At 38.0% G+C, this 17,234-nt stretch overlaps 4 protein-coding genes and 2 non-coding genes across 6 annotated transcripts; 3 read left to right on the top strand and 3 right to left on the bottom strand.

The window, feature by feature from the left end:
* Positions 1–593: 593 nt before the first annotated feature.
* Positions 594–2,567, bottom strand: LOC105177198 (glycerol-3-phosphate acyltransferase RAM2-like). The gene is made up of 2 exons (XM_011100255.3): positions 1,831–2,567; positions 594–1,720 (listed from the first exon to the last, which is right to left on the bottom strand). The coding sequence occupies exons 1-2, from the start codon at positions 2,458–2,460 to the stop codon at positions 818–820; spliced, it is 1,533 nt and encodes a 510-aa protein (XP_011098557.1). The 5' UTR covers positions 2,461–2,567; the 3' UTR covers positions 594–817.
* A 1,767-nt stretch (positions 2,568–4,334) lies between these two features.
* Positions 4,335–7,078, bottom strand: LOC105177199 (Protein kinase superfamily protein). Its single transcript, XM_011100256.3, has 2 exons — positions 5,979–7,078; positions 4,335–5,309 (listed from the first exon to the last, which is right to left on the bottom strand). The coding sequence occupies exons 1-2, from the start codon at positions 6,680–6,682 to the stop codon at positions 4,436–4,438; spliced, it is 1,578 nt and encodes a 525-aa protein (XP_011098558.1). The 5' UTR covers positions 6,683–7,078; the 3' UTR covers positions 4,335–4,435.
* Positions 7,079–9,063: 1,985 nt separating this feature from the next.
* LOC105177202 (Pathogenesis-related thaumatin superfamily protein) lies at positions 9,064–11,018 on the top strand. Its single transcript, XM_011100257.3, has 2 exons — positions 9,064–10,077; positions 10,149–11,018. Exons 1-2 carry the CDS (start codon positions 10,014–10,016, stop codon positions 10,865–10,867), a joined length of 783 nt encoding a protein of 260 aa, XP_011098559.1. The 5' UTR covers positions 9,064–10,013; the 3' UTR covers positions 10,868–11,018.
* Positions 9,143–9,225, top strand: LOC148787027 (small nucleolar RNA Z199). Its single transcript, XR_016067607.1, has one exon. It is a non-coding gene; the product is annotated as a small nucleolar RNA Z199 (small nucleolar RNA).
* On the top strand, positions 9,442–9,531 carry LOC148787026 (small nucleolar RNA R64/Z200 family). Its single transcript, XR_016067614.1, has one exon. It is a non-coding gene; the product is annotated as a small nucleolar RNA R64/Z200 family (small nucleolar RNA).
* A 1,763-nt stretch (positions 11,019–12,781) lies between the features above and the next one.
* LOC105177203 (beta-glucuronosyltransferase GlcAT14B) lies at positions 12,782–16,186 on the bottom strand. The gene is made up of 4 exons (XM_011100258.3): positions 15,299–16,186; positions 15,098–15,173; positions 14,870–14,985; positions 12,782–13,925 (listed from the first exon to the last, which is right to left on the bottom strand). The coding sequence occupies exons 1-4, from the start codon at positions 15,894–15,896 to the stop codon at positions 13,411–13,413; spliced, it is 1,305 nt and encodes a 434-aa protein (XP_011098560.1). The 5' UTR covers positions 15,897–16,186; the 3' UTR covers positions 12,782–13,410.
* Between the last annotated feature and the right edge of the window lie 1,048 nt (positions 16,187–17,234).

The following is a 17,234-nucleotide window of genomic DNA, read 5'->3' as shown; positions in this document are numbered from 1 at the left end:
TTAAAATAAATCTGGTTGATATTGGGCCGTGGGTCCAATTATATTCATATGGGCCAAAGGATAAATCACTCTCTGGGGCAGGGGCACTGCCTTCAATTTGATACGATATAATATTACAACACAGTCTCATCAAAGTATCTCATCTTTTTGTCTGTATCACCACATAAACAAACATATACAAACTTTATATTACATGACCACTTTCCACTTCACATTCCAAAATTACTTCTATCGGTTGTCCGTAGTGTTTGAAAAGACTCGTTGCACCTTTCTTTTTGCTCTCACAACCCAACGCATTCATCTCAAACCACTCTTGTCTTTGTGTATTGGAGATGGGAAATTTGGGAGATTGCTTACTACTTTCTTCATCACCATTCTCTAAATAATAATATCTAAAACTACTTAATTCCTACATTTTTATTTTCATTAAATTAAAATGAATATTATGAAATCAAATCTTTATTCAAACCCATTAGTGACGAGTATTAGGCTAAAAAGACGTACTAACCAAATTTCTATTGAGCGAACAAAAAGAGTAGCCATTAGCAAACACCAATTGCCAATATTTTATGTACACCAAATAACCTCTTCTCACCAATCCCACACATTTATTAATTCTATCAGTGGTTTTTCTTTTTAAACGCGCATGCGCGGACTCACAGCAGCTCCCAATAGATACTAAGCCCACTATCTCCTTTCAGCCCCAAACAGGTCAGAGTGTCCTTCAGACATTAATCCTCCTATCAGTTTCATACTCAGAAGGCAGCAGAGCGCAGATGGGAACAACAAAGCAAACGCCCACGTATCCGCATAATTTTCAGGAACCCATGACTTTATCAGCTGCAATTTTCCTCGGTTTCTCCACCACATTGCCGTCATTCCCAGCCAGGGCTCGGTACTTATCCTTCCTAGTAAAGCTGGTGCACTCGTACGACAGTGTTGCTGCGATCATCCTCTGTATGTAATTCGCCACCTCGTGGCTTGATTTCCCAGCCCCACAGGTCAAATCCCCAGGCAGCTTATTCAAGAACGTCACCTCATAAGCCGGGCTCGGGTTCATGAAGAAATAAAACGGGTCCATCCCTTTCCACCCTCTGGCCGTCGTCCCATGAAACATGCTCATCCGATTAGACATCGCCACTGGTACCAGTTCGTCAGTTAGTTCTGCAAAAAGTGCTGAAAACCTCAGCAGAAATGGTTCTCTACAGGTTGTCCCCTCGGGGCATATCACTAGGTCACCTTCTTTTAGTAGTTTCTTGATCATGTCAGCATCCTTGGCCCGGTCCCTGTTCAGACGAACCGTTTTGATGGGTGATATGATTTCTGACAGCCGGGATAGCGAGTATGTGACGGCAGGAATAGCGCGGCCCAGGGCCGTGGAGAGGAAAATTGGGTCGAGGAGGGACCGGTGTGAGCAAACGAAGAGGACGCCGGTTTGGCCTAAGGACTTTTCGGGCCGAGGTGGTGGAGTGCCCTTGATGGTGACCCTAACTCCGAGTGCCCGAAACGCGTAATAGACCATTGGCATTGGGAGGAGCGCCCCAGCAGCGATACGTATGCATGCTAGAATGAAGCCTATTGGGATCCATAGAATGATTAAAAGGGCCATTAGGGGGCTTGGTTTTTGTACAAGCCGGCCGTCATGGAATACTATTGGCTTTAGCAGCCTGTCCTGGCTGACGGGCTGCACTTTGGGGGTTCTATGAACCATGTAGCTCTCCTGAAAATGATATATAATCAAGAAATCAGTCAGTATACATGTTCATGAAAATGGATAATCTTGGGATGAATTGTTTGGATTTGAGTCGTACGAAAACAAATGACAGTTACCTTGCAGAGGTTCATGAATGGATAATCAGTCTTTCTATCACCAATCCCAATTTCTGGTGTGGTATTCCCAAATGCTTTCCGAAGGCCCTCCGCCTTATTCTTGCCAACAAGAATTCCAGGGCTAGTAACAAGTCCTGTGGCTCTTCCTTTGTACGTTGAAATCTCAGTCCCTATAATCAAATCAGCACCTAAATACTCTTTCAGGAAGGCCTCCACCATGATGCGGGGGTTCGCTGTTAGCACGCATTTCATCCCACACGACGAGAAAACACGCCATGTCTCGGGATGCAAGTCACCGGAGTAAAATTTAGGCAAAACAGCACGCCCAACTGACTCAATATCGGAGACTTTCATGCCCGCAAATGTTGCAAATATTAGTACACGAATGCCTGCGGATTCTGAGATGAAATAGTACAGAATTCCAGCTAATGGAGATGCCAAGAGCAAGAAAAGAAGCCTTAACATCCCACCAACTTCAAAGGCCACTAATGCAAAATAATGAAATGAACTGCGGCCTATGAGCAAAGTTCCATCCATGTCAGCTACGACTGTGTGCTTTTCGCGCCCGTGGGATTCGCATTTACTGATACTTGGAAATGTAACAGAAGAGTGTAATTTGGACTCAGCCATTGAGTTAAGGAGTGTGTGGATAGAGGGAATTTATGCGTAATTTAGCTGTAATTGATCTTAACTTCTTTTGAACTATATTGTAAGAATGAGGCTGCAAATTAATTTATATGCACAACTTGATAATACGGACAATTTTGTTGGTTATGAGATCAATGGGCTGCGGAGCTCTCCAGAATTGTTTGATTCAGAACTCTCATTGGTATTATCGAGCAGTTTAATGTTACTTTCCAACATTAAGACATTATTTCAGCATATTCATTACATTTTGAATTGGTTTTCATTCCACGTTGGTCAAAACTAGGCTACAGTCTTCGCTGAATTATCATTTTACAGGTCCATCTGAGGTAAAGTTAAGAATGAATCACGTATTGATCATCGAAAGTCCTTCGTATTGTCATAATTAGGCAAATTAAAATGCTTTCATTTTCAGAAGATAGATATTCAGATCTGCGGAATAAGCTATAAGTATTAAGCTGAAGTTGTGAGCAAAATGTGTACACTTTTCTTGGTAACTATATAGGTGATATTCTCTGAACCATTCAACTCAATAGAACTCTAATTTCCATTGCCAGGTCGACTGAGTATTCTTGTAGCAGCCTAATGAAACCTTTCTCATTATAAGACACGCTTAGTTTCGTTTGCGGTGAGCAAGTTCACCCAACATGCAAGTTCAGGAATGTTATCATCTGGCGCACTCTCTTGCTCTGCTTCACTAGCTAGTCTATCACTGAGCTCCTACAAGGCCAAATTATCAGCACAGTAACTGCAGTAAAAGAATACAAAAGAAGACCCTGATTAGTCGCTGGAGTACTTACATTCTAAGGCGGCATTTACAAAGGAACGACAGCGATCTAATACTAGATTCCTTTTATACGTAAGAACACAACTCCTTGCAACAATATCACCAAGAGGTAGGTTAATACATCTCTTGTAATAAATCGTGGAAAGTTTATAAGTAATGTCATTTTTCTATGATATATAAATACTGAGGATTGGTATTTCCGTGCAGAAAGAGACATTATATCCGTAACATCCATGGCATTATCTTATGGGACCAAGATTGAAGTGGACTCGGCCTCAAATTTTTACTCATTGAAAACACCACTTATTTGTCTACCATAGAATTTTCTTGTTGAACAAAATTGGAGTGTTTGTCGGATGAATAATGAACAGTAAATCCTAGTTGATAACATCAATGGTATCTCAAAAGAATGTAATAAATTTCGAGCTACAACCCAGAAACAAGACAAGAGGAAAAAAGGGGAACCAATAACAAGAGCAAGTTTGAGTAGAAGTGGTTTATGAGCAAAGACAAAAAGTATAGGGAGGAGTTATTTTGGCATCTGTAAAGTTGAAAGGTGTTGGGTCCATATAGCCCAGTATCCTGGAAAAAGCACATCTATGAAGAGAAAAAGCCTGTTGTGTCCACTATGAGGAATAAAACATCTCTGGAATCATTCAGCTTCAGGTGAGCAGACTCCCATAGATTAAAGCACAGTGTTGAATACACCAAAAACCAATTCACTGACACTTTTGTTCAACTCTACAGTAATAATGTAACGATTTGTCTCAATCAGTTTGTTTTTTTCAGGAATCCGCAGATTAAAGCAACAAAAGGATTTCCAGTGTTCATTTTGGCAAAAAGTGATGAAGCATCATGAGAAAGGCAGACACTTTTCCCTTTCAAACCAATGTTGAGAGCTACCTCAATGTTCTGATATACATTAGAAAATCATGATGACATAAACAAAGGCGTGATTCTTTTCCTCTCTTTCAGACAAGGAAATAATTGAATACTGTAAATTTATTTTAACATGATGATTTCATGGTTTATTTGCAAATTGTAGTGCTCAATTTTCATATGGCACCAAGAATTATGAACAGAAATATCTTATTAGATTAAAATATAACTACAAATCAGAAATGGAAATCTAACTGCCTCAAGAATACTGATACAACATTGAGTCGAATCTGTTTAGAAAAATTCAAAATCCAAGTAAGGACCAGATGACCTTTCTGAGTCTGTAGCACCCTTGTGATTTGATGGCAAAGACGACTTTAACCCCTGATTTAGCAACGCAAGATCTATTGGCTTAGGAATTTGAGGAGGGGTTGTGCTACGAATAAGAGCCCAGTTTACACTTTCAAAGAACGGATGCTGTTTTATCTCTGTGGCCCCCCTTTTAAATCCTAATCTTTTCTGAGGGTCCTTAGCAAGCAAACCTCGAATCAAATCCTTCGCAGCAAAACTAATAGCAGAGCCCTCCAGGAATTTCAGGGGCTGGCCAACAACGTTAAATAATGTCTCTCTGTTACCATTACCTTTAAATGGTGTTCTCCCATGCAGCAATTCATACAAGAAAATACCAAATGTCCACCAGTCAACAGCGCTGCCATGACCGTCTCCTCTAATAATTTCAGGGGCTAAATACTCATGGGTCCCGACAAAAGACATAGATCGTGCTGCAGTTGGCTCTGCAACAAGCACGGGAAGAGAATCTAAACTGGCCAAAGTTGTTTTTTCACCTCTCACTTTTACGGCTTTTGAGTTGAAAAGGCGTGGTTTAAAGCAAGAAGGTTGGAAACAAGAAGGCTCTGCGCAAACAGGCAATTTACATGCTGGATCAATGCACGATGGCTGGATGCAATATGACGAAATTGTACAAGCTGGACCATCACTGGATGCAACGAGGGTGGGACTCACGTAACATCTCAATGATAAGTCAAAATCTGATAGCATAATATGGCCATCTTCCCTCACCAAAACATTTTCAGGTTTCAAGTCCCTGTACACCACCCCCATCATATGCAGATACTCCAAAGCAAGAAGCACTTCTGAAGCATAGAACCTATCAAACAAAAGAAACATGAATTAACAGTCAGTATCAACAATTTTCTCTTTCTAGACGGGTGACATGTTAACTCAATAGTTAAATGATTCAGATAAAAATAGCAACTGCCAGTTTCACATTCAATAAAAATTGAAACTCTAGCAGTAAAAAATTGATGATGTGATCCTATGAAAAATAGTGCAACCAACGACCAGAATCTGGCCAAGCTAATGTATAAGACAGCATTATTATGGGCATCACTTCAAATAATACTAGGAAACAATTATATATCAGTCATAATTATCTTGACAACAGGTTAGATTATAAACAAAGTCGATGTTTTTAGGGATTTCATCCTCCTCAAGCGCTCTATCTCCCACCATAGTCAAAAAAAAAAAAAAAAGGAAAAGAACTACATCAATCTGATGAACTGATCAGCAAAGCAAACCACCAAACAAAACATCGAAGCTTCCACTATTCTGTCAGTATCATCACTCCACGAAAAAGAATTTCAAGAAAAGTCATGAATCATTCAATTTCCGTTCACTTTCATGCAATTCATCCCTGTTGCACAGTCAAACTCTCAACCACAGCCAATACAGTAAGCTGTGATAAAATGCATGTGAAGTGACTTAAAACAATGGAGACATGAAATAGAGTAAGATACTACTAAAACCAATTGCTAACCTTGCTGCTTGTTCTGAGAAATGCTTGCCAGGCTGACGCTGCCTAAGCAAATGCAGGTCCCCACCGCTGCAAAACTCCATCAGCAAACATGAAAACTTCTCTGTTTCAAAGTGCGAATAAAGAGTTGGAAGAAAGGGGTGATCCAACAAACCCAATATGTCTCTCTCAGTTTGAGCTCTCACCACTTTCTTTCGACTGACTAACATGCCTTTATCCATTACTTTCATAGCAAAAAGGCATCCCATGCTCCTCAACTCCGCGAGATAAACACTCCCAATGTCCCCAAATCCCAATTTTTTCAGAAGCCTAAAGTGCCCCAAACTCAACTGCCCATCTCTAGCCTGCACACATTGTATAGCATCCCACCGCCTGTCGTTTCCCTTATGAGGTTTCGATGGGCAAAAACTCCTAAAACTAGCCTCATTCCCATCTGCGCCATTACAATAACTAACCGAACTTAAACTACTCTTTTCACTCTCCACGCATTCCCCACTCACATTCACCTCAACATTCTTGATATCCACTTGCTTGTCTACAAAACCGCCGTCGCTTATTTTACTACTGCCTACACTAGTATTATCAGACCCAGTTACGGTACTGCTGTAAAAATCAATGCTGGGGCTGTTATTGATGCTAAGGTCATGAAAAGCGAGGTTAAGAGAAATGGGGTCATTGCTGGAGGCATTCTCCAAAGCTTTGCTCATGATTGGAAAGAATATGAGCTAAAAAATGTTTGTGGAAATGACTGAAAGAGCAACGGGCTGGTTTGCTTTAAAGGGTAGAGAAAGAGAGGGAAAAGGAGGGTGGTCAAATGGGGGGTTTTGGGAAATTGGAGACGCCGAGGCAGTCAAAGAAAAGGCGAGAGATATGCGGGCGCCAAGTGAGCATGGGGCGGAGTTAAACTTAAAAGGGCGTTCAAATTTGAAATGTGGGTTTTGTAAGATTTGAGAAGCCCAATGAATGAATGGGGGTGGGTGGGATTGGGGGTCCAAACACTCTCCCCTCTCTCTCTCTCTCTCTCTCTCTCTCTCTAGTCATACATTGTCCCAATGGAACAGCGCAGAGACAAAATACATAGGAATACGCATACAAGCATATATACTTACAAAAACAGGGGGTGGGGGTGTGGTGTTTCGGCGTGGGGGAGACAAAAGCCTATTAGATTTTGTTACATGACATATCGACCAATACCGTTGCTTTCAGCGGATAAAGCTTTTAAACGCAGTGACCTTTCCTATTTTTATGCTTTTATGCAGGTGAAAACCAACCATAGTGTTTAGATTTGTATTTTGAGTATTTTATTTTGGTGTTTTGGAGATGATAAATAATGTGCGTTGGAAATAAATAGTATATTTAAATTTATATTTTAAGATAATTTAAAATATTTAAAATAAGTGGCGTAAGCTTGATGTTGAGATTTGAGGATAAAAATAATGTTCATTGTATATCTTTTATATATAAATATTGTATGTTTAATGTTGTATTTTTTTTAGATAAAAATCAATATTCATTGTCAGTCTCTTTTATAATATATATATATATATAAATGTATATATATTATATATAGAAAGTCGGAAAACGAAAAAATACATAGACAAAGTGTGAAAATAAAAAAAATAAAATTAGGTGTATTTTATCTTGTCTAAGGAAATGCCCAAACATAAAATAGGGAAGATATTCTCACACTTGTTCTAAATTTGGTTTCAAATTATTATGGAATTTAAAATTGTATTTTACAAAATTATTAAATTTCTATAAAATTTAAATTACACCACTCGAACTCTAATAAAAGACCTTTCTTTGTATAAAATTTATTATTTCATAGTCTAATTAATTGATCTGCATTCGAATCTTTTTGAACATATTTTTTAAAATAAAATATTTTGGTGTAACATACAAAGAATATCTTAGAAATATTTATTCGTATTTTCAATTATAATTGAAAAAATCTAAAAATAAATCCAGCAAGATTACTCTACAATCAATAATGATGATCTTAGAGTATTGCGAATAAGAAAAATAAAAATTCAAAAATTCAAAAATGAAATTCAAATTTCAATTTTGAAATGATAAATTTACAAATATAATGTTGTGGGAGTGGTGGGAATTGGAATTGGTCCATGGGGGGAAGGGAAGTGAAGCTGATGATACATTTAAGATAACAATAAATATAGATACAAGTAATTACATGGCTGTCCATAAAAATAAGATACCCATTACCCACACGCACTATAACTGTATTTAAAACTTGAACCAATTTCTCAACCAACGCCTCCATACTAAATCATTGCTCACTGCTTCCCTCCACATCTACTACCCCCACCACCCCAATTCAAATCTGCTAATGCTTATTCGCACAAATCATGAATCATCAATGCCTACTTGTAACAAAAAATGAGTAAATTTAACTCACAACATTGAAATGAATATGCATCTAAATTATTTTAATCAATGCATTTACAGTGTGATTGTGTATAGTTTTAGGAAAAGTAATCAATCGCATGACAAGTATATCATGCTTGCTTTATGATATACTTATTTATAAATGTTGTCCTATCTTAATAGTTAAGGTTAAAGTTAAGGTCTAAAGAATAAATTTAAGATCATGTGTTCGAGTCATACCAAACATGTGAATGTTTGTCTCATTTTATGTGAGTTATTATATTGTTTGGTTCTACTTGAGGTACCACTTAATAGTTTAATTCGACTAAATTTGATTTAAATAAAAAATTTCCGACAATATTATTTGATGGGCCGATAATTTCTCAAGCTAAAAGTAAACGAATCTCAAGTTGAGTTTGACAATCGTCAAGTTACAACACACACATTCTACAAGCCTTATGAGAAGCATGAAATGGGTTTATTCATTTTTTACCCTCCTGTGAAATGACTAATCGGTATAAATCCTCCGCAATAACGTCCCAATTACCCAAATATTTTGTGGGTCGGGCCTAATTTTAGATTTACTAAAACTAGTCAAGAAAACAAAAAGGCCCAGCAAAAGGGCAGCTCTGACGGCGCTCCGCCGCCCGTTTTAGGGTTTCTGCTCGCCCCATCGCTATATATAATATATGTGGAGAAGCCTTCACAATTGCATTGCATTGCACGCCTCTTTCTTCATTTTCCAGTTGTATTTTGCTTTCCTTTCTTCTTCTTCTGAACAGAAATCATCTGATGAGATAAAAAAACTGCAACAATATGATTGGTAAATTCTCCATGATTCCTTGTATTTAAGTCTCTGATGATTTCTATTCCATTTTTTATTTTTTTTTGGAATTTGGAGATGTGAGGAATGCTTATTTGGTCCGTGTTTCTGAACAAACCCTGACTGATACTCTTTACCAAACTCTGATCTCCTCCACAGTTTTGACTAAATATTTGCAATTTCATTATTTCTTTATGTTTTAATCTTTGATCCAAGTATTTTCAAAATGGTTTTCGTATTTTTACTTTTATTCCTGCACTTCTGCTGTGATGATTTATGAAGAAAATTCACATGTCAGACTTCAGAGATTTTCTATGAGAACAACAACTCATGATTCCTGAGCAGAAGTAAATTACGGACTTTTCCGACTGTTGAGGTATTAGAATTTCATTTCGTGGAGAAAAGGTCCTCCTCAACTCGCAGCTCTATGTTAGAGCACGAAAGTAAAATTATAATTAATATTTACAAGTAAAAATGAATGTGAATATTTAACAATTGAATTAGAAAAAATGGGAAAGCTGTTTCCTGTTCATAAAGTTCTTCCAGCCTCCAGGCTCCTACTGAACCTTTGTATCAGGTAAGTGGTGACAGCTGACAGATGAAATGATGAAAGACATTTGGCTTTATGGGGGTATTTCCTCACCCTAAAAGCAAGTGAATCACGCATTTATGCGTATACCATGGACAATTGGCGTTTCCCTTTTCAATTTTTTACCGGTGAATTTCTTAGTTTTAAAGATTCTCAATCTTGAATCTTGAAGTGGAATCAAAGAAACCTCCAATGAAAATGGTATAAAGTGCAGTATTGCAGCCAAACCAATGCCAGTAGAATGATGTTACCCGAGAAATTTGTGGCTTCATTTCTTGCCCTTGTATGCCTCTTCATCTCATCAGGTATTTACATCATGAAATGGACATGTAATTTAATAGTTTGTAGCATATGAACTGACTATTTCATTCGCCAGGCAATTTACAGGTGCAAGCGTGCACGTTCTATGTGAGTAACAAATGCCCCTTTCCGATTTGGCCTGCCACTGCCCCGAACCAAGGACACCCCGTCATTGCCAATGGAGGATTCTACCTCCCACCTGGAAAAATCAGAAAATTCCAGGCCCCAGGGAATTGGACAGGCCGAATTTGGGCACGCACAGGTTGCAATTTTGACTCTACAAACCACAAGCCTACCTGTGAAACAGGGGACTGTGATGGAAAACTTGAGTGCAACGGGGCCATAGGCCTCCCTCCAGCCACATTAGTTGAGTTCACGTTGCAGGTTGACAAGAAGAAACCGAATTTTTATGATGTCAGTCTTGTGGACGGCTACAATCTGCCCGTCCACGTCTGGACGAAGGCCTCTGACACAAAATGTCAAATTGGGGGCTGCTCGAAAGATTTGAAGGCTACATGCCCAACGGAGCTCCAGGTCCTGAATGGCCAAGGGGAAATCGTGGCGTGCAAAAGTGCATGTTTGGCATTCAATCTCGACTCGTTTTGTTGTAGGAATGCGTACGGTAGCCCGGAGAAGTGCAAGCCTAGCGTGTATTCGCAGCTGTTCAAGGATGCTTGTCCCTCTTATTTTAGCTATGCCTTTCAAACGCCTCCTCCATTGGCTAGTTGTGCTTCGGATGAGTATGTTATCACTTTCTGTCCAGAAAGATGGGGTATCAGTCATATGTCTGATTAGATTGCTTGTTCGTTGACGGAATAAATAAAGAGGATTGTTCGCCTACACAACAACAATTTCCTCGGAGACAAGTCCATAACCAAAATATAACGTTGGACTATTGTATATTTTAAATAATTATTGAAAGATCAATTGAATTTATTCACAAAAATTATTTTTATTTTGTGAAAAAATAAACATATTCATTTATACAAATGATTTTTATTTTTTAAAAAATTATACATTCGCCTCTAAAAACATTATCAGCATTATACTTATTCTTTTATTGCAAAGATAGTTTGTGTAATTATACAAGAAAATAAGAATAATTTGTGTAAATAAACCACAATTATTGAATCTAAAATGAGATAGCAACGTCAAATTAAGAAACTCATCCCGATTGGATCAAATTTAATTCCAGCATTAGTATTACTCTTTCAACAATCCGTCTGACTACAAAACTGTTTATATCAAAAATCAAAACAAGTAAAACGTGCTCTTTGCATCTTCATAACCACGTGGGTCTACGTTCACACCATTCATCCCTTTCAAAATCCTAGTCGTGTTTTGTTGAAATTTGTCAATGTCTCACCACAATCAAAACTACATAGACCAAACAGTTTTAGAAACACTGGAAAATTGAGGGGTCCAAAAAAGAAAAGGAATGAGTGAGATGAAGAAGTCAACCTGTATAACACGTGAGTTTGAATTTCTGACACTGATTTCTCGGACCCTATGAATATCTTGGAGTGGATGGCGACGTCATAACCAATTGATTAGACTTGCAACTTGGTCTGAGGTCAGGCCTCTATAAATGCGAGGCAGCCCGAATGGTGGGATGCTCATGCAGTATATTGTTATAGTAGGAGAGAAAAAGCCGAGTAGCAGGAGTCGTGGTGTCGCAGGAGAGATGGCACTTGCTTTACCTTCCTCCGAGAGAATTCAAGCAGGTGCCAACGCTCCCGCGACATGACGGTCGTGCACTCTCGGATTCCACTCACAGAAACTTCAACCTCAGCCCGCATGTACATGCATCTTCCACAAAGATCAGTTCCAAGTTTTCTTGTGAACAGGTACGTAGATGTCAAAGCAGTGAATGTGAAAAGAGGTCGGCTTGGCAGTTCAGAACTAGCTGTATTTAATGTTTAAGTGCTCGTGTAGCTCAAGTAGCATATATAAACATGCATAATACTTAAAATATATGTAGATTGAATTAGTGATAAGGAAGCAGTCAGGTTAGCACCTTCCTTGAATACGTCCGGTACTGTAGTTCCCTGTTTTCTCTTCGTTTATGTAGTGTTTGTGTTTTGTCTCTCAAGAGCTAATTTGCAGTTTATGGATGAGACTTTCCATTCGTATTGTTCTAATAGATAACAATCGTTCTCTTTTGGACTGCCTGCAATTAGTCCAAGTTTGTGAAGTTTGATTATTGAATTGTTATATGGTTTTGGCAAAATGTTCAGAAAACAAATCTACAAGCATTTTATCTTGAGTTTCATAGATCAAACTCTAATGGGAACGTAGCTGCTAAGTTGACCAGCGAAACAGCAAACCGTCTGAATGTAATTTTGAGGTTCGTCATCTTTTTTCAAACTTAGATTTGCACCCTCTCACGTGAAACCTTTTCCATCTCTAGTTATCTGGAATCATCTTAAACCAAATTATTATTTACTAATTACAATCATGTGACAACAAACATTTCATCATTCATTTACACACCCTAATTTATAATATGTTTACATTAACCACTCCCGAACATCCACAAGATAACACGAGCAGTTTGTATAATAATATTGACATTTTTTAAAGGTGTATGTATATAATTATCCAAGAAATAAGAGTAATTTATATAAATAATATTGACATTTCTTATTAGTGTACATATAATTATCTAAAAAATAAGAGTGATTCGTTTACACGGATCATAGGTCGAGATATGTAAATGTAATTATCCATTAATATTAAATTTGAGGATTAAGCCAACAGATACAAGTGGATATAGATAAAATCAAAGCAAGTGCAACAGTGATCTGTTCATGTACATCTCTGTAGCTAGCTGGTACAGCTCAGTTCTGTCCAGAACAGCACTGGAATCATTTCTCAGCATTTCCATAGTACACCATATGAAAAGGCTTGGGGGTAATACTTGAATATACTAGCTCAAAACTAATCCAATAGAACAAAACTAGTGAGCAGAAGAATGTGATATAAGAACAGAACAAAAGCTCATCTCCATCCCTCCTAAAATTTGCCTCTCTGCCAGCACCATATCATGGTCGATTACTCTGTTCCCGCAAGAGGAGTTCAAATGACCAGGTAACGACAAGTGAAGGTCATTACAGGTCAAAGAACAAGATCAGAGATATACCATAATACAAGGCCAACGGAGGTCCATCATCCTGTAACTTCATCATCCTCCCAGCGAATACAACTTTGAGCTGAAAATCATGAGTCCAAATCAAGCTCTAAGTCGTCTTTCTTCTAACCGAAAAAATTTAATACTTATCCCCTGCTGCCATCTACTTTTCCTGCCATAGAAATGGTGCCATCTAGAACAAGATCTGCTATTTGCACTGCCGTGGTCGGAAATTATCATCTGATAAAAGAAAGGTTACAAGATTTTCCAGTCTCTTTGCACCAGCGGTAGGTCTGAGAACCGTGGTATTACCCACAACAGAACAAGGATCAGTCCCGTTTTCACGACCTCCTATGCACCATCCACCAGGAACAAGCATGTCCTTACCCCGAAACAGAAGTTCTTCGTCAATTTTGTCCAGCACCGGGTCATTGTGATGAAACTTTCTAGCAAACGGAGCATTACTGTCCACCATTCTTTGCATGTCATCAAGGGTAAGGTAGTGTGGGTGCTGCTTAGGAGGGTTGTCCCATGATATGAAGTGCAGATCGCTGTTCACAGTGGTATTCCGAAACTCTTGGGCATTGCAAACTACAGTGTGGAAGTATCCCTCAGGAGAAGAAATGAAGTTTGCATAGTACATGAGAACAGTTCGCGGTAAGTTGTCCCATCCCCATATGCAGTAGTCAACAAAAGGCCGAGAGAGTGCCATCCAAGCAGATCCTGTAAGGAAAAGAGTTTAGTCCTATATTTATCCAGATTGCTTTCTTTGTCAATTGCATATGATAACTGAAGTACATAAATAAAATTAAGAATTCATGTCAGAATAATTTATGAAAACAGTTAAGATGGAACAGTAATAATGAGAATCCCATTCATTTAGTATTTCACTCTTTAAGACATATGAAAGGATTCGAAATATGTTGACATGGTCCATCACTGGAGTACAAAGCACCCAAATGTGTTGAGTTTGGGAAAACAGGTCAGTGGGTTAAACTATAGTTTTCCCCTCCATATATGGTTCTCTTATTCTTATCTGGGCAGAGCTGTCTACCATGAAACTCGAATCGATTAAACATAAGTGCACAACCAAGGGAAGGGCACAGCTGTGCAATGACAGAATACCAAAGATGCATACAGAAATAAATACAAATAACAATCGTCCATATGATCATTAAGACATCCCACTGCACTCAAATCTTTAACTGGTTGTCACAGTTGATTTGCCTCAAGAACGTTACACGAGAATCGTGACTTCAAAAATATGGTCTAGCTTTTCATGAGGAAATGTTCAAACATGATTAGAGAGGCAATGTAGTAAAACAAAATTGAATTGCAACTGAAAAACTGGAAAGAGTTAGGTATGAACACTGTTTAGAACTTGATTATTCAAAGAGTGGGAAGACAGGAAAAAGCACCATGGAATCAACATATTTCCACAAAAAATAAAAAAATATTCTCAATCCCAACACGAAAAGATACCTATCCTCCACACATTAGTTTTCACAAAATGGTGAAGGCACATGGGTATGACCAAAAAGTTGAAGCATCCATACCCTGTAACTCTTTCCGAGCAAATAAGAAACATTTCACACAGAAAGAACAAAATAATGCAACCAAATAGAACCACGATAAGAAATCATCAGATTACTAATGGCAAAACACACCTGTAAAGAGTTTAAACGCAGTCGGCACGCTTCTCCTCTGCGTAATCCAAAACACATCAGATTTTTTTGTCATATACAACCCTGGATCAATGATAATCGGCTTCGCCCTCTGGAACCTAGTCGAATCAAATGTAACAAGATGCCATAAGTTTTTACAATGACTCCCCAAAATCCATGTAAGAATCAAGTATTGGAAAACATTTAGTATGTGTCTTAAAGGTAACTTACTCTTTCCAGCCAATGTTACTTGTATGATCGATGAAGTTAAGATCCCGTGGCAAGTACGAAAATGTATGGAGCAGATCTAATCATCATCAAGAACCCATAAAGTCATCAGAATCAAAGCAAGCAGATAACATCAAAATCGCTAATTTTTGAAAGAACAGAAGAAAGATAACTTTTTTAAGCTTAAAAAACCGAAATCATTACCATCTTGAGTAACCAGTGGATAATCAGATGCACTGAGATTAATAAACCAATCCCACTCCCCACCTTCCTTCAACAAAATGGCAGCCGCGTGCAATGTATTCGCCACCATAGTAGGCCCACGGTAAGTGACCAAATTAGCCCTAGTAATCATCCGAACATTCTTGAATCTCCGAAAAGTTATGTGGGTAGTCACATAATTATACAGATCGAGTCGCTCCTCGGCAGAAGACTCCGCGTCGAGGTGTACAACATACTGATTATTTGGGTGGTAGAGAGCTTCGAGTGTGCGGCGAAGCATTGCCCCATCCCCGGCGGAACCGGAGATTAAGTAGGCCAAGCGCGGCGGCGGAGGGAGGTCAGAAATTGGAAGAGGTCTGAGCTTCGACTCAACAAAAATGGAGGCGGCGGCGGAGGAGGATGAGGAAGAGGAGTAGTAGCGGCGCAGTTGGAAGAGCGGCACGCCGTCAGGGGAAGTTAAGGTGGTTAAAAAGAGAAGAAATAGTGAAACTATAGAGCCAATGGCTAACGGAAAGATCCATTTCCGTTCCATCGTCTGAGGATGCTTCAAGTGTAGATAGTAGTTCTTGAGCTTCTTCATTTCTCCATCAAAATTCAAGAAACAAAAAGTTTCTGAAAACTGAAGAGGGAGAATGAAATGGGCTCAGTTCAGATCTGCAGAAAAAAACTACAGATCGTAGGCGCGGTTTTGATGATTGGAGGATTTTTGAGTTGGGTGGGAGGTGGGAGGGCTGCTGTCGGGAGTTTGGTCTGGTTCTAGCTGTGAGTTGCACCTGTTCCGTTTTTCTTTGTAAAAAAGAATAAACAAAATGACAACTTTTTCTTTGGAATGGAGTAAAGATCAGTTCTTGCTTGAGAGCTCAGATCTCCCCATCGCTAACTATTAGCATTAATTAATAATAATAATAGTAATAATAACCTAACCTGCTTATATTGTCCAATTTCTCTCAATCTTGTTCAAAAATATAAGGTTGAAGAAATACAAATACCACCTAACTCGCTGTACCGTCTCTTTGTTTTCAAATTTTTAAGATTAAGTAAACATAACCATATCACATTATGACCACCCTGAGATTGTGGGAAGATTCTGTGATGACTTTGAGAGAAGTGGTAAAATTCTTGTCGTGCTTTCGTGCTTATTAGGAGGATAGTTAGGGATCTTCAGGATCGATTAATGTGTTGGGATAAAGAAATTAAGCGCCCAATAATTGTTTTTTAGATCATGTTTTAATTATACAAATATTTTATGTCTTTTATAAAATTACATATTAAAGCAATGTATTTAATTTTGTATATATATTTGAACGAACGATTTGAAAAAATGTATTCAAATGACTTCATTTGAAAAGAATTTAAAATCCATTCATATTCGTCGAAACATAATTTAAAATTAGAATGAAATGCTTTAAATTTGAAATTATCCAAACATATTCAAATGATTTGTTATTAAGAATTTGAAATCTATGACTTCAAAATTTTCAATTCAAATGCAACCTAAATGAATGTTTGTGTGAAATTGTGATGTGATTTATTTGTAATTATAACTATAATTTTAAAGGGTATATGTGCAATTTTTTTAGAAGAATACGTGTGTTTATATAATTCGATCAAATTTAAGGGATATCAATATAATTTATTATTACTTTTCATGTGATGTATAATTATGAAGAATAATTACATTATTTTTTTTATAAAATTTGATATAATTATAGGTGAACACTTTTTGTTGGCGTGATGAGTTAATGTTCACAAATGTGTTTATTGATTAGATTGAGTAATTAGTTAGGCAGGCGACTAGCAAGCCTTGATTAGGCTAACTGTTGAGTTGAATCCTTGGTATTTAGGCACAAATGAGGTTGGGCTTCCTAGTCAATTGGGTTTGGGCTCTGAAAATTTGATGTTCTTCTATGTGTGCTCG

This window comes from Sesamum indicum, linkage group LG9, assembly GCF_026168435.1.
Source record: "Sesamum indicum cultivar Baizhima isolate 11 linkage group LG9, ASM2616843v1, whole genome shotgun sequence".
NCBI classification, from domain to species: Eukaryota; Viridiplantae; Streptophyta; class Magnoliopsida; order Lamiales; family Pedaliaceae; genus Sesamum; species Sesamum indicum.
Note: the sequence above shows the minus strand (reverse complement) of the source record. Positions and strands in the feature narration are given on the sequence as shown.

What these genes read in the sequence shown, in the direction of transcription:
- LOC105177198 (XM_011100255.3), bottom strand. Translation starts at nt 2,460, where the DNA reads ATGGCTGAGTCCAAATTACACTCTTCTGTTACATTTCCAAGTATCAGT. An exon ending in CATTCATGAACCTCTGCAAG is followed by an intron (nt 1,721 to 1,830) that starts GTAACTGTCATT and finishes TATCATTTTCAG; the next exon opens with GAGAGCTACATGGTTCATAG.
- LOC105177199 (XM_011100256.3), bottom strand. Translation starts at nt 6,682, where the DNA reads ATGAGCAAAGCTTTGGAGAATGCCTCCAGCAATGACCCCATTTCTCTT. An exon ending in TTCTCAGAACAAGCAGCAAG is followed by an intron (nt 5,310 to 5,978) that starts GTTAGCAATTGG and finishes TTTGTTTGATAG; the next exon opens with GTTCTATGCTTCAGAAGTGC.
- LOC105177202 (XM_011100257.3), top strand. Translation starts at nt 10,014, where the DNA reads ATGATGTTACCCGAGAAATTTGTGGCTTCATTTCTTGCCCTTGTATGC. An exon ending in ATGCCTCTTCATCTCATCAG is followed by an intron (nt 10,078 to 10,148) that starts GTATTTACATCA and finishes TTCATTCGCCAG; the next exon opens with GCAATTTACAGGTGCAAGCG.
- LOC105177203 (XM_011100258.3), bottom strand. Translation starts at nt 15,896, where the DNA reads ATGAAGAAGCTCAAGAACTACTATCTACACTTGAAGCATCCTCAGACG. An exon ending in TCCACTGGTTACTCAAGATG is followed by an intron (nt 15,174 to 15,298) that starts GTAATGATTTCG and finishes GATGATGATTAG; the next exon opens with ATCTGCTCCATACATTTTCG. An exon ending in AGTAACATTGGCTGGAAAGA is followed by an intron (nt 14,986 to 15,097) that starts GTAAGTTACCTT and finishes TGATTCGACTAG; the next exon opens with GTTCCAGAGGGCGAAGCCGA.